The sequence below is a fragment of the Mesoplodon mirus genome, assembly GCF_964341445.2.
Source record: "Mesoplodon mirus genome assembly, chromosome: 4".
NCBI lineage: Eukaryota > Metazoa > Chordata > Mammalia > Artiodactyla > Ziphiidae > Mesoplodon > Mesoplodon mirus.
In genome coordinates this window covers 29,747,586-29,763,925 of record NC_138979.1, presented here as the reverse complement: position 1 = coordinate 29,763,925, position 16,340 = coordinate 29,747,586, and the positions used below count along the sequence as shown (strand labels likewise).

The 16,340-nt window shown below is 43.8% G+C and overlaps 1 protein-coding gene across 4 annotated transcripts in view; it reads right to left on the bottom strand.

Moving 5' to 3' along the window:
• The window catches only part of DIP2C (disco interacting protein 2 homolog C), a 359,412-nt gene that overhangs the window by 123,854 nt on the left and 219,218 nt on the right, over window positions 1-16,340 (bottom strand). For all 4 annotated transcript variants that reach the window (XM_082617846.1, XM_082617847.1, XM_082617848.1 and 1 more), the window contains 3 exons: window positions 14,581-14,790; window positions 3,342-3,476; window positions 715-834 (listed from right to left, as the gene is read on the bottom strand). In XM_082617846.1, the coding sequence (XP_082473972.1) occupies window positions 715-834; window positions 3,342-3,476; window positions 14,581-14,790 (465 nt within the window). The remainder of the gene's footprint in view (window positions 1-714; window positions 835-3,341; window positions 3,477-14,580; window positions 14,791-16,340) is intronic.

Here is a 16,340-nt window from a genome sequence, read left to right as displayed (position 1 = left end):
TGAATAACTAGTACAGCACATATTTTCTTAAGTATAACAAAAATAAACGCCCCATAATAAAAACCATTTGCCCAACTCTACATAGGTAAGAATCTGAGAGATTATTCCCACTTCTGGGAAAGGTTTCTCTTATAGTTGATGATTCACAATTTCCACCTGCTGGCTAGAAAATAAGCTATGTCTTACTTGTGGTATAAACAGCAAGAAAATAAGCAGTTTGGGTTTGATACAACAAGCAGTACTTTGTTTCAATTTTAAGTTGTTTGTGTTAAAAGGCTCAGGACTGTTCAGGGGTTAAGAACGCCAGCTCCTGAAGCTGTCACGAGGAAGGTGAGATCTGCCACGGCTCACTCTGCATTCCTCTAAAGCCTATTCAGAGAGAACGCGCTGCTGCAAGCTCAGGTTGTCTATGATTTATCAACAACAGCATTCCTGTAGCCTCAAGGAGCCCTTAGAAACAGGCCTGGCTCACGGGACAAAATCGCATTCTGCTGAGAGTGACACACAAATGGTATCAACCCAACTGTGCCGGGACTGGCGTATCTTTAAAGGGACCTTGGGGAATAGTACCTACAGTTTCTAGGCAGGATCCCTGTCTTCCCAGGAACACCAAGATTACTGTTCTTAAAAAGTCTAACAGCCTTGGTAGAAAAACACTATACTCTATAGGGTCACAGAAACACTGGAAGAGCGGGTAGGAATGGGTTCTTTCACCTTCCAGCAGTTCTTCAAAGTCATCGACGAAGAATTCCCGCAATGGTGGTCGTTTGGGTCGTTTGAGGGTGTTGACAAGCTGCTGGATTTTTGCTGATACCCGGCTACTTACAGGCACTCCTGAAAAACAGAACCATGGGGCAGGTGGACTGACTGTGAGCATGAACCAGCGTAAACAAGCAGCCACAGTAAAAACAGCCGTGACAGCACACCCTGCCCCATCTCAGGGCTGGGAGCCCCTCAGTGTCACCTAAGACGACTGCTGCTCAACGAGAACATTCCTAGGTGGACAGTCTTAGCATGTGACCTTGCTAGGAAGCCTCGAGAGAGCATAAAGATGTAGCAGAAATGATTCCCTTTTACACTGTGAACTGTCCTGCTCTGGTGACCTTGGGAAAAACTCCGGACAATAGACTGGGCTCGGTCCCACCTCTATTCCTAAAACAGGGTCTGTCATCTCCTTATTAATACCGTCTCAGGGTCCCCTGTGTCCTTGGGGGTCAGAGAGCTGATTAAGCAGTGAGACCCTCCCCAAGTTCCAATCTCCCCTGAGTCCACCTGTGCTCAGCCTCCAGCTGCCGCCCCTGAAAGTAAGGGGACTCAGGTTCTACAAGTGCCGCTGGCAGGCCTTGTCCTCTTGCAGGTAATGGCCAGGTCCCTCCTATATGTCTTTCAGACCCACTCTCCTGAGTGAACATTTAGGCGATGCATTCTAGAAGCAGAGCAATTAAAAGTCTCTAAATTCAGTTTCTGACATAATACAGAACTTACATATATTTATCCATGTGTACTGAGAAAAATAGACCCAACCGTATAATACATTTCTCATGACAATGTGACATCGTTTTCAAAACTGAATAAGTGAAATGATCAATGAAAAAGGCATGAAATTTAAAAAACTTTACATAACCCAAATAAATGAAAAAATGGAGCACCAAGATGCTAAATCTGTAACTGGATCACATGTACTCTCTGCAGGCAGATTTCATTCCTGCTGAAAAGTGCTTGGAAACCTGAACCTGGTAAATACGAAGGCCTGGAACCTTCACAGTTCTCAGACAGAAGAACCACGACCAGAGAGGGTCTTTCCCATGCTGACTGAGGCAAAGCCCTTCCTCCACGGCACAGTGTCACAAGAACAGAACTCAGCTTTTGGAACGAGTATGACAGAATTCAAGGAAATTTTTCTATCAAATAAAAACCATTTTAATAGATAGTCTCAAAATACACTATGGGCACTTTCAGAATTGAGACATTAAATATTTTACAACCTTGAAAATATATAAAAATATACAACCCAGAATTCTCAATATCTAAACACAAAATTTCCCCATTAAATAGTCCCAGTTAATCTGGTTTGGATGAACCAGAGATCATTTCACAAGGCCACTGGTGCTCCAGCTTAATTTAGAACACACACAAATCATCCTAGGACCCAGCCGAGAGCTTCTGATGAGTTAGGTCTGGGGTGTGGCCCAGAATCTGTTTTCCAACAAGTGCCCCATGTGGTTCTGGTACGAGACACCATCACAGCACTGGACTGGACAATACATGAATTTACCTGGGGGAGCAGGTGAAGATGATGAACTTTAAAGACAACAAAGTTACTAAAATGGTGATGAGAAGAGTAACAGTAATGACCAATTCAATAAACATTGAACTTAGTAGAGGACTAAAGCAAACCTTGATACTGAGAAGCATTCCAGGGAAACCAATCATACTGGAAACTGGAGTGACTTCAAATGTACTAACAGAGAACTCAGAACCCAGCGACCTTGGGCTCTGACCACACTGAAGAGGCATCTGCCTTTTAGAGGCTGGGTCCAGGCCTCCTCATCACCTCATCTGACCACAGTGAAGAGGCATCTGCCTGTTAGAGGCTGGGTCCAGGCCTCCTCACCCCCCCGAGTCACAGTGTCACGGACACAAGCACAGTGAGATGGATGGCACACAGAGGCTATTTTGGCCATCTTCCAAGAAAATAATGCTTTATATCATCATTGGGTTCCAGTCTAACTTTCATGACTCTGGAAGGTCAAGGAAAGCAGAATAAAGCATGAAGTTCATGTTCGAGTCTGTCACTTTAGAATGGGTAACAGGAATATGTCAGAGCATACCAAGATGAAAGATTCAAGGAATAAGAGAGAACCCGAATGGCTGTATTTATCAAATCACCAATACTTTTTCCAACCTGGAGGAAAAAGGACCGTCTTTCTTCCAAAGTCTAAAGCACCATTCTGCCCATCTCTGTCCATTATTTTGGTTGCGTTTAGCTCCATCTTGCCCTTCCAAGTAACCATTCACAGTCTTAACACCTGCACTAATTTTCTAATTGTGGAATCAACATTATTCGTTAGCAAAAACATCAGAATTTTATCAAATCTTTTTCTTCTCATGACAAAATTCCTACAACGTTGACATTTTTCCTACAAGGAATAATTCTTGGCCCCCTTGGAGACATTTTGCACTTCCTGTAACCATGCCACCTTCTAGGGAGGCTCATAAAGAACCCGATGAGTCAATGAGCCGACTGTGTCACCAGAAGAAATTCATCCAGTCAGGGCACAGAAAGCATGTTAGCAGAACTTAGAATTTACAAAGGAGGAAAAACTTGCTGGAAGACATACCATCGCCAGTCTCCATGAGCTCGGCATTGCCATACTTTGGGGCTGTTCTTGACGTCATAGAGCCCTGCGGCCTTTCTACTTGTATTGAGTGTTCTGAGGTGTAAGTGGTTACATCGGGAGGTGCAGAGTGATTTTCTGTAAAGAAGCAAATTGTAAGTTTTCTGGTTATCATGATACAGTTATTGTGAAGGCTACGTAAGCAATAAGGTTTCAAAAATGCCACATCCTAAGAAGAGAAAAAGATTCTGAATCAAAAACTACTATAAAAATCTCAGCATAAAGATGATCTTTACAATAATAACATCACTACAGGTGTCACATCAACGAATCACTGTAGCACTTTAATTAAAATAATGTCTTCAACTGGCCAAAGGAAAAAGACACTGTAAGTCATGTGTTCATAAAAGAGTAATTTTCTTGTCAGTCATAGTAGAGGCAGTTAAGAGCTCAAGCTTTAGATGCAGAGAGCCTGGGGTTTGAATCCCAGTTCTGCAAATTCTTGAGACCTTGGAAGCATCCTGATCTCTATACCTTGGTTTCTTCATCCATCAAATGGGAACAATGGCAACTACCTCCTTGTTGGGTAGATTAAATGAGTTAACATATGTAAAGTACTTAGAACATTTCTTGATAGAAGGTGAACATTTAGGAAATAGTAGCTATTTTATTATTTGTCTTAGCATGAATAATACTGAACAGTCCAGTCATTCAGAAAACACCTGTTTACATCTGATGTGTATGGGGTTCCGTATTCTGCACAATGAAACGTACAGCAGGCCTTCCCCATAACATTATTTGATGATAAAGTTAAGCACTTAAATGGTTAAATGGGGAAAGCATGACTTTGTATTTATTAAATAAGACATTAAGGAGAGCATGTCAAATGAGAATGTCCATGTCATTTTATACATACTAAGCTCTAATAATGAGTATTATACTATTAATTTTGATTTGTTGATCCTTACTAGATAAAAACTTGTCAAGAGTCTATAGTTCCACGTGACAGAAGCACAATATTTTATGCTGTTAAAAGGGGAGCAGGTACTGGAAGGCCTTTCTCCTCTGTACACTGCCCACCTTGGCACTACACGTGAGGGCCAGTTTAAACTGTGAAATCACTAACATAAAGCACAAGAGTGAGGAAAAACAGAGCACCGAAGAGATCACATAAAGGACGCTGTTTACAGACTGCTCTAAACTAGAAGCCGGGGTGTGGCCTGTCGACTCCGCTGGGAACATACACGTTGGGGACTCAAATTTTAGCCGTTCTGCAAATGTCTAGAAACAACCTCGAGAAGCCCACGGGTACTCATTTGAGGGTGCAGGTAATTTTAACAAGTAGGCAGATTGGCAAGTACCCAATCCGCCAGAAGTGAAGACTGACTTCTGTGTCAGTGAGCCTGCGTATGTTAAGGGACATTACACTGAGTGAGACTTGAGGCCAAGGAATATTAATCTGAATTCCTAAGCAAGCTTCAAACATAGCAATCAGCGTGACCAATGCAGGTGCTTGGACTCGGGAGACCCTCAGTCCTAGGCACACTGACCAGTAAGTGTGTGGAAATGTGCACGGGGGCTGAGGGCTGGGCCGCCAGCAGTTGCCCAACTGGTCCTCAGGTCCGCGTCTCAAGGCTGATCACCTGGGACTGGTTACTGACCTTCCTATGCCTCGGTTTCCCATCCTGTAAAAGGGGGTGACAATGACAATGCCTACCTCTGAGTTACAGTGGGGATTACATAGATAAACAGATACAAGCACTGGCGTCACCAGGCACACAGAAAGACATGCTAGGAGAGGAACACATGGGCAGCTCTCTGCACCAACAACTACTCTTCCAGGGTCTGAGCCTGGAGATCTCTGTGAAGATAACAATCGGCATCAGCCCCTAAACACAGGCCATCAGCAGAGTCCAGCTCCCCATTCCTCAACTCCCTGTTCCAGGAGTGTCCAGCCTGTTATGGACTGAACTATGTCTCCTCAAAATTCACACGCTGGAGTCCTAATCTCCAGGACCTCAGAAGGTGACTGTGTTTGGAGATGCAGGTCTTTAAAGAGATGATTAAGGCAAAACAAAGCCACTAGGATGGGCCCTAATTCAATCTGACTGGTGCCTTATAAGAAGAGATGAGGACAGAGATGCCCAGAGAAGACGGCTGTCTACACGCCCAGGAGAGAGGCCTCAGGAGAAACTGCCAACACCGTGAGCTCAGACTTACTGCCTCCAGGATTGTGAGCCACTGAATGTCTCTTGTTTAAGCCGTGTTTAAGGTGCTTTGTTATGGCCGCCTGAGCCAACTGACACACACCCTTAAGGGCAATTTCTTAGATCTTAGCCCAGAAAAAGAGTACCTGTGAGAGGGAGGAGGGTGCGGCTGGGATGCTTTATCAGATCACTGAGGGGAAGAGCAAGAGGGAGAGAAGAGGACCGTTCAAATGACCTCTTTAATATTTCAAACACTGCATTCATTCTTCTCATCTCCTCTACCTGTGCTTTTGCCAAATAGACTTTATTTCATGTTTCAAAATGATCTAATTCTCCATGGCTGAGCAGTTAACTCCCCGGGGCCCCATATTTCAAACAAAAATATAATAGATGCCAATGTATGATGAGCAACATTTCAAATTAGCCACATAAAACAAAAGCAGCTAAAATGTAAGTTCACTGCGTTCCGTTTTACTCAGGTTTACTTGTGTTTACGTTACGCTGTAGCTGCATCATTGGTGGCAGCCACTGAGTCTTTGTGTTGGGCAGCAGACGTACTCACTTCCACTTTGAAGTTGGGAAAAATAACGATTCCAATACATCTGGTGATTAAAAAATAGGAACAGTGACAGCTGCACGACTTCAAGGTGCTTTCCAAATTTATGTTAGCTCCTCTCCCCCTCCCTTTCAAACTCCCCACATATGCTGTCACTGTAGGATTATAAGCCCAGCAGCAGGCTTCTGTTAGGAAGCCAGAGAACATTCTTCCATTGCAGTGATATATGGTGCCCTATTTTATTTTAATAAACATCAGGACTCCAAGTATTTAACTCTGTTACCTATCTTTTGCGAATACTGAAAAGACCTTTGTATGTAACAGATGCTCAAGAAACACTTCCTGACGGGTCAGAAAAAGTAGGGTCTGGTTGAAGGTGCAGGGTCAAAGGTCTAAAGTGCTCATCAGCCCCAGGCATGAGGCCAATCAGGTCCATATGCAACAGGAGCATTTCAAACATTAAGAACTCTCATCAGAGCGGGTTCGTATCTTCTGAGCCAGATGACCCACTGTTCCTTAGATCAATTTCCCAATACTTTCAAAATCAACAGAAAAATGGTGGCCAACCTTCCAGCCACCTATCAGGTGTCACCTCCACCGTGACTGCCCCAGAGCTACTGTGACATCTTTGCATCTGCTCCCTGACAGGTGGGTCCTGTCTCATTCACCCCTCTATGGCTTTTGCTCCCAGCAGCTGACATGGGTTCCTTAAGAATCTAGAATCAAGGCACAAGGGGCAGGTGGGAGGGAAGTGTAATTCACCCGTCTTCCATGATAGTATCTCTGTTTTGGAGCCATCAGTACCAGGGGTCCCATCTCACTGCATCCCCCTCCCACTCCGGATTTTAGTCTGTTACTCTTGCCAACTATACACCCGCTTTGGACAGCTGTTTTGGCCATGACCGTTTCAGGTTACTAGCTGGTCTTCCTGCTCAGCTCTGCATTAGAAATTCCCTGCTTCCTTGAACTAACTCCTTCCTCATCTCCTGCTCTTGCAGGCATCCAGCTCAGCCCAGCTCCTGTGTCCTACTCAGATGCTGAAGTTGTACAACACCCAGCTCATGTTGTTTGCACTCAGCAAATGTTGGAGTAAAAGTTCAAAGAATGAATGAACATAAGAATGAATACACTGGAGCCCTTGATGACTAGAGATAACATGCTTATGGTTCTCACAGCGCTGAAAAGCAGCTTTCTTTAATTCTAACTATATGACTGGGAACCTCAGGGATGAGTGGTCAGAGATCCTATCTCCCAACCTGTTATTTTTCAGTCCCCAAATAACTTCTAAATTAAGAGAAGAAAAAGAGAAAATCTGGTTTTCACATGTAGAAAGCAACGTGCTCGTGGTCCACTAACTGACGATAGATAAGGAGAGACGACTTCAGAGGGACCCAGCCTTCCATCCATCAACAAGGCCCCTCCCGTGTCTCCTACGGTCCATCCAACCTCTACAGTCACTGAGCAGAAAGCGATACAGGCCCTCAGACCACCCGTCCACCCAGCTGCCCTGGCTTCCTAAGATGACATGGCTGTGCCCTCCACATGGCAGCAGAAAACCAGGTTCCTCAATGAAAATATGGAGGTGACACGTGGTGAAAGGCACCTGCAACGATGCTGAGGGAAGGAGCTGGCCTCACGGCAGAGCATCCAGCTTGGCTGCTGGAGACGCTGCTCAGCTGCCTACCGCACCGACCCATCTTCCACACGCAGCTCATGAGAAGAGCAGGACTTCCTCCTTGGTTTCCCCAGGAATGTCCAACCTCCCTGGCTCTGACAGAAGCCCCCAACAGGAGAGCTCTACTTGTGTCTCACCCATATGTCATATTGACACATGACAATATAAGTGAGGATTTATCTCCTTAATCCTTTAATAATCACTCAAGGACAGAACAGTATACTCTGGTTACCTGTGAGAGTGTGTGTGATACTGCTAATGGTGATTCACAGTTGCTTTTCAAATTTGCAGACTAAACCTGGAGATAGTTAGAAAGGGCTCAGTGGTTCTATATTCAAACATTTCTCTCAGCCAAGGCTCTCAGAGGTTGACTTTAGAAGCATTACATAGGTTCTCAGAACTGGAACGGCCTACCTCCCACATTTATGCCACAAAAATCCATAAAGATGGGATAGTTACCGTTAGACAAATCTCGGGATGTTCTAATATCAGAACAAAAATCTTTAACTTCAGACAATAGCTTCTTGACTTTTCTATCTGCAAATTCAAATTCATGCTGAAGGGCTCCAATCATCACAAGCCTGTACAGACCACAGACCCAGTAGGATTGTGATGGGGATGCTGGAACTTTTACTGTTTATGCAAAGTTTAATTGCATTTCTGTCTGCAAGGAGCTCTTGTTCTGTTTTCAACAAGCAGGGCCAAGCTGGAACACAGACACTGAGGAGGGAGCAAGACTGGAGTGTCACGAGCAGGTGCTCCTACACCCGACAGATAGGAGTCTGGTTCCTGCTGACCACTCACTAGCTGGGTGCCCTTGGCATCACATCCACCTTCCTAAGCCTGGGTCTTCTCACCTGTGAAACAAGAGTGCTGCTACTCGCTCCTCACCAAGTCTGAGGGCACAAGTGACACTATACCGTGACATTCTGCAGTGACAGTGACACTGCCATCCTCGCTCTCAGGCCCAAAGGCTCCTGCTCTGCCATTTCTCCCCTTGCGTGGGAATCCTTTCCTCTCATGAGTTCCAGGAAAGAGTCTGTGAAACTCATGGCATTAAGTGTAAATGACTGCATTTGAACACTGGGAGAAAGAGAAGAACTGAATAGACATCCTTCTATTTGGTTGGTTGTGTGCACCAACGTGTGAGCGGCAGGCTCCGAGGTATTCCTGCAGCATGGAGCAGGCACTGGATGAAGGGTTAGGATACTTGTGGGTCAAAAATCATTACTTTGATTCTAAGTATAAAAGCCAAATAAACAAAATCAGTTTCGAGTGGCAAAAATCCCAAAGCATTTTTGGAGACAAGAAACCGGAGCAGATCTGTGCCCTAACAACATCAACAGTGCAACAAGGACAATATGAACGGGACAGATATGAGGCTGGAAGGGGCTGCAGCACTGAGATGGGAGGTGAGGTGCCTGGATGCAGGGTCATGGGAGTAGTAATGGAGAGGAAGGAGGCCTGCAAGACACAGGGTAGCCAAACGCTACGCAACAGGGCCTCTGCTGGTCTGTGGAAGGAGGAGCCAAGGATGGCGAGGTCTGGAGCCCGCTCCTGGGAGTGCAGGACCTTGTCAGATGAGCCGACCTGGGGACACAGCGTAGGGCTGAGGTGCAGGGTCAAGAGGCACTCTGAAATGTGGACGGGTGAAGGAAGTACAGATCTGAAGATCGTGAAAGAGCAGATGGCCTCGAAAACTGTGGGAGTGGATGAAATGGGCAAGAACACAGAGAGACGGGGCGGGGAGAGGAGCCACCAGAGGAGAGGAAAGGACAGAGCGGGAAGGAGAACCAGGGTGTGGTACAGGCCGGGAGAGGAGGGAATGAGTGATCATCACAGCCAAAGCTCCGGTTCACCGGTGGGGGAAGCTAAGATACAAAAGAGAAAAGAGCTGAGCTAGCAGATTTGGGAGGAGCCAGAATCCAGAATGAGGATGAAAAGATGAGCCTTGGGGGCTTCCCTGGTGGCGCAGTGGTTGAGAGTCTGCCTGCTGATGCAGGGGACACGGGTTCGTGCCCCAGTCTGGGAAGATCCCACATGCCGCGGAGCGGCTGGGCCCGGGAGCCATGGCCGCTGAGCCTGCGCATCCGGAGCCTGTGCTCTGCAACGGGAGAGGCCACGGCAGTGAGAAGCCTGTGTACCGCAAAAAAAAAAAAAAAAAAAAGATGAGCCTTGGAAAGAAGGAGCTTTCTTCTCCAGAAAAGGAAACATAGCAAAAAATGAATGGAGAAAGATACAGAAAAATCTCAGCTGGAAAAGGATCAGTGGTTAAAGATGTTCGACAAGGGGACAGAAAAAGATCCATGGTGACATTCACTCAATTTCAGTATCTGTGCAGATCTCAGCTTTATTACAAACTAAGCAAGACAATGCAGGATTAGAAGCCAGACCTAGGACCTAACTAAAAATTCCCACAGTCATGTCGGCCAGTGAGAGATCCCTCTCTCTCTTAGTACTGTATCACCCAAAGAGCCACAAGAAACACGCAGTAATTGACGGAAGAGTCTCATCGGCCTTGTGTTACCTAATGCAAATTTTCCTTTCCTGCTTACTTTTTCAATAGCGTGGCTTAAAACTCTCTAAAACAGGAGTTGGCAAACTGTGGCTCACAGGGTGGTCTGTCAGCTGCGTTTATAAATGAAGTTTTGCGGGGGCACAGCCATGCCTATGGTTCATGCGCTGTCTTCTGCTCTTGAGCCAGCGGAGTTCAGCAGCGGCCACAGGGACTGCATGGCCCACAAAGCCTAATATCCACTCTCTGGTCCTTTCCTGGAAAAATTCACTGACCCTGCCTTCGAATTATGAAGCTCTAGCTGCAGGGATACCCCAGCCAGGAAGGGAGGTGAGGGTATAGCAGGGAGACCCCAGCCCCAAGTGTGCAGGCTTTGCTAATATCACCATCCTCGGTGTGTAGTTAATATTTTAAGAGTGTAAATGTCTGAAAAGTATTGATAAAGAGATTATAAAAGAATTCTTTGATACTGTGGATGATTATACATAAATAAATTAGGGTAATTTATCACAACGGTGGCTATGCAGCCCTCTGAACAAATTCCCTAGAACACCAGAATCTAGGTCCAGACAACAGCTGCCAGGCTCCAGGCTAACTATGCATGAAGCACATGGGGGCACATCTATCTGCTTACCAGGATCACATGCAAGAAATCTGATGAGAATTTCCTTGCTGATACAAACCACACACACCAAAAGCAGCATTCATGCTGATGAATTCTAAGATAGTCTGGAAATGGCAATAACTTCTATGAATATCTGGCTAATGACAGTACACCCCCAACACATGCAGATGAAACCCGAATGTGATAACATCTCAGATGTGTCCGTTACAAAGGGTGACACAGACCTTACCTATACATCTGGAGCTACAAAATAAGAGAACAGCTCATATAGAAGTCTCTTTAATTTCCTGAATATACAAATTTTGATTCTGAATATACAACAATGTTATCTATTATGCTTTGTTTTTATTTCTTAATCTAGAAATGTATTAATAGTTTCTCTTCAGCTTATCCATTTCTATGTAGCTTACTAATTCCTATAATATGTTACTCTAGTACCTTTTACATGCCTCTTGAAGTTTCAAAGTGTTGCTTTAATTCTCCTGGTTACTCTAAATTATGCTCCTTGACTTTTGATAATGGTAAGATATTTCAGAGGTGTTGATCCTTTCCTTTCCAACTGTCTTAAGAACACGACATGCACAGAGGTTCTAAATAAACACCTTCTGGTTCTCTGTCATTGTGAAGAGAGGGCCCTTAATGATGTGCAGGCCCTGTTCTGTCTGAGCTGCAGGGAGCCGTCGCATGGCACGTCTATCTTCTTGTGTCACAAATGTGCACATCTCAGGCCTTAGCATCTCAGGATGGGGAACGTCTTGAGCCCTCATTGTCAGTGTTTTAAGTGTGAATAACAACAAGCAGAGCCATAGGAGGAAAAACCACCTGGACAGGGACCGCATGGTATGCTAAGCCAGCCTTATGCAAATTTTCCTTTCCTGCTTACTTTTTCAATAGCGTGCAGCGTCCCTGTCATGCTGTCAGGATGGACTCACAAGGACGCAGGATTTCATTCCAACAACCACAAAGCAGAAGTACCATCCACTTGTTACAGCCTCTTCATAGTCTTTAACCACTTGTCTTTCCTCTACCCTTTGGGCAAAAGAGGTTTCTACAGACTCTATCCAAGTACTTCACCTTGAGGGACCAGAGGTACTACAAGTTGGTGGTTTATTTGACCCTAAAATTCCTTAAAACACAGACATACACATGATATTTTCTTATTTGTAGGCTTCTGATGGCCTCAACAAAAGGTTGAACACTGCCAATTCTGACTTTTTACTTCTTTTGCTTTTGCCACAGGAGTAAAATACATATAGATATTATATATATATAATATATATAATATATATATGTATATATATATAATATATATATAATATATATATAATATATATATGTATATATATATAATATATATATATAATATATATATGTATATATATATATATTTTTTTGGTGGTACGCGGGCCTCTCACTGTTGTGGCCTCTCCCGTTGCGGAGCACAGGCTCCGGACGCACAGGCTCAGCAGCCATGGCTCACGGGCCTAGCCACTCTGCAGCATGTGGGATCTTCCTGGACCGAGGCACGAACCCGTGTCCCCTGCATCGGCAGGCAGGCTCTCAACCACTGCGCCACCAGGGAATCCCTGGAGTAAAATATTTTAATTCTCTTTTTCTTATTTTATTATTTTGCCGCTGCTTTCTTTCAAAAATTTTTTTTCATATTTACAGAAAATTCCTGGATACTCTAGGAACTTATCTATGTGCCAAATTAGAAATTACTGAAATGTCACACACTGAGAAGCTATATTTAGGTTACACTGAGACTTAACGTACCTGAGTAATGCAACCTTTTATAGTTTGGATAAATTTAATTCTCCATGCTATAATTTCCTCCAATATTCCACATGTAACTACATAAAGGGAGAAACAAATGCAGGGAGTAATCTGTTCAAAATTATGTGTTTCTCTTGGTAAGATTCCTGATATTTCCTTAGAAGTGTACTCAATCAGAAAACACACATTCCTAAGGTAACAGCGAGGGGCAGAGGTGGAGGGAGTTCCATGTCTCCCCTGCCCATGTGGCTGCCAGACAAAGCACACTGACTGAGCCTCGGGGCTATCTCAGGTTCCAAAATACACAGGAAGAAATTTTAGCATCTAAAAATCTTTAATGGTCATATAAATTTCTGTTTAATTTTTATCTATGATTTCAAATAGAGGTTCTCAGTACACATTAACCAGTGTATGTTCCTGAAAACGTTTTAAACTGAAATTTAATACTACTACTTTGCATGTGAGTGTTACTTTAAAAACTGTGGAGAATTTTCCTATTTTCTCCTTTTTACTCGCAATGGGTACAAAGGAAAGACCGTATCATTCCTTTTCTCCCACTAAAAAAGTAAAGCAGGGAATACTGACTTCTGAAGAAGCCAGCAGCTGTTAACGTGAGAACTGGGACCAGACCCAGCCCTCCCAACCGGCTGCCTGTGTCCTGCTGGTAGACAACCAGTCTCACTGCTGATTCTGAAAAGGCTGTTGCTCTTAACCTCAACTTCATGCTGAGCAAGTGCCACTGGGGCCAAGTCCTGAGAAGTCAGTTTGGAATTCCTCTGACTCTGTCAAGTAGCCAATAATCTAGAAATACTTTCTGAGTTTGAGAAGCTGGCAGAGTATTTCATTCATTCATTTCACTTACCTATTTTCTAAACGTGGATTTTTTGGATAAGAAGATAGATGTGGGAGGATGCCGTGCACCTGCCCTGTGCTCGATGATCAACCACTGCACAGGGAGGTGCAGCTTCCACGTCCCTGGATGCGGCTGACTCTGGTCCACCCCATTTGAATAGAGAACATACTGAACCATCTTGGCACCACATTCAAAGCAAGTAATTTACTTTGTGAATAATTTTTTATTGAAATGTTTAAAAATCTCAATCCACAGCTGAAAATGATTCAGACAGATCTGGACCTCATGCTGTGTCTTCCACACCAGACGAATGTGGCGCAGTGAGTGGGGGGCTAGGGTGCAGGCAGAGAAACAGGACCCCTACCCCCTCCACGCAACCCCCTGCTCATCCAATATGCTCCTTTCCTCTAACAATTCTCACTTCATCTCCTGTTTTACACTATTTCCGAACATCTTACCAATGCTTCCTAACTCTGTGCTTTTTTAAATACAGAGGATCCCATGTACCATGGAACCTACACACAAAGTAACGTGAACCACCCCGGAAAGCTGAACGCCTACGGCAGAAAACCATATAAGCAGTAGTGATGAAAGCCTCCCCTTCCTAAGTGACTTCCAAAGTAAGGGCAAACTCACTCTGAAGTCCCCAGCCTTGTTTATTAGCATAATTAAAATTTCATTTAGGAACATATTTTAGCATGAGGAGAAGAAAGCATGTAACCAGATACAGCTGCAAGTTTCTCTAATGAACAAGAACGCGTTCCCCTACAAGCAGAAAACTCCTGAAATTATAGCTGTAGGAGACGTCTGGGATGTAAAGAATAGTAAAACCAAGGGTTTCACAAAACAGTAAAACCAACGCAACAAAGCAGCCCAGAAGCGAGAGTGGGGCTCTGTTCTGTCCCTCAGATGGATTCCATGGCCGAGATGTGCAAATAGAGAAATTCCAAAATAAAAAGGGCAGGGTTACTCAGCAGCCACTCAGACGTAAGGACAACGAGAATAACGCAGACGACTGCCCAGCAGGGCACTCACCTAGGTGCGTCTGAGCCATGACGTCAGCCAGCCTGTGGGCGGCGCCACTCCCCCCACTCTGGGTGGAAGAGGAGGAGGTGGTGGAGGTGGTGGAGCCGTGGATGGCCTGGCTGATCCAGTGCTCCATGTTGATGCTGCCCTGGCTGGAGGTGGGGGTCCCCTGGGAGTCGCCCTGCACCGAGCCTTCGTCTTCTGAGCCAGAGGAGGTATCTGTGGGAGGGAGGTGATCAGCCGTGTATCACAGCAAAGAAGCCCCCCCCAGGCTTAGTCCCTCTCCAAACACTGCGAACACAGACCTACCTCCCACACTAACTGATCGACGACCTTTGAACACTCTTGAAAAATTACACACTTTTCAGATGACAAATTATTTTTCACTGTAGTGAAGTCTTCATCCAAAACACCTTACATATATATGCTACAGAAAGTTTTGACATTACAATCTCAGACAAAGACATACTCACCAATTTCCTCCACTCAAGAGTTTGGGGGAGAAACCAAATGTTTTCTGTGTACTCAGACACCAAGCAAGAAGGTCAAGGTGGCGTTTTCTAAAAGACACTGAACTTTCAAGCGTTTCAAAGTGTGATGCTCTGTAACCCTTCTTTATACCGAGGTGTTTCTCTGAGTCATGTGCTATTTTAAGTTCCATGTGAGTGTGGCAGGTCTCATCCTCCTGCCTCTCCCAACGAATGATCTGGACTTCTCTACCAACCTACATCTAAAGACTCTGCCTCCTCCTTTCGGGAGGACAGTAAATCACCACACTACATTCTGTGATCAAACTAAATGCATTTACTTTTATATTTGTTCCATATAAAATTTTTTCACTGTTTACTTGATTTATTTTGCTATGTATGAAAACTGTGTATCTTGGATTGAGCAAAAACATGTCACTTTTTGCATTAAAATTAATGGAAATAGTATTCATTTAATAACTTTTCACCTAGAAGCAAGGTTTTCAAGAACGAATTGTTGTATACTTGTTATTTAAACTTCAATGTAAGAATGACATTTAGGATCGTACATATAGGTGAGTTATGTGAGATGCCAGGAGGGAAAAAGGATGAGAGTAGCTCTAGAACATTCACTGAGAATAAGTGAAAGGGTAATTTGCCTTAAATCAAGACATAGGACTTTTTCTTTTTTTAATGTTAATTTTGCTGTTTATTCACTCATTCATTCATCAATACTTATTAAGCACCTACTAATGTATTAGTTACTGTTCTTTTTTTAAATTAATTTTTATTGGAGTACGGTTGATTTACAAGGACTTTTTCTTTAACACGGCAATATTTGTAAAGGATATTTACATTGTATTTTATTATCACTGTGACGTGACCTAGGCTGTCTAGAAATTTTTAAAAAGTTTATCCATTAGAAATTTGTTACAGAAGCAACAGTAATATTAGAAGGCCAACAGATTCTCTTCCCTTGTCCTTCCTTTTAAAATAACTTAGAATTATAATTTACATAAAAATAAAATTTATATTTTTGGAATTCAGACCTAAGAATTTTTTCAATTTTTTTTGAAATTGTGGTAAAATACACATAACATAAATTTTACCATTTTAACCATTTTAAGTGTACAGTTCAGTGATATTAAGTACATTCATAATGTTGGACAACCCTCCCCATAACTCATTTCACCACCATCCATCCACATAACTCATTTCATCTTGTAAAACTGAAACTCTGTCCCCATTAAACAGTAACTCTCCATTGCCCCTTCCCCCCGCATCCCCTGACAACCACCACTC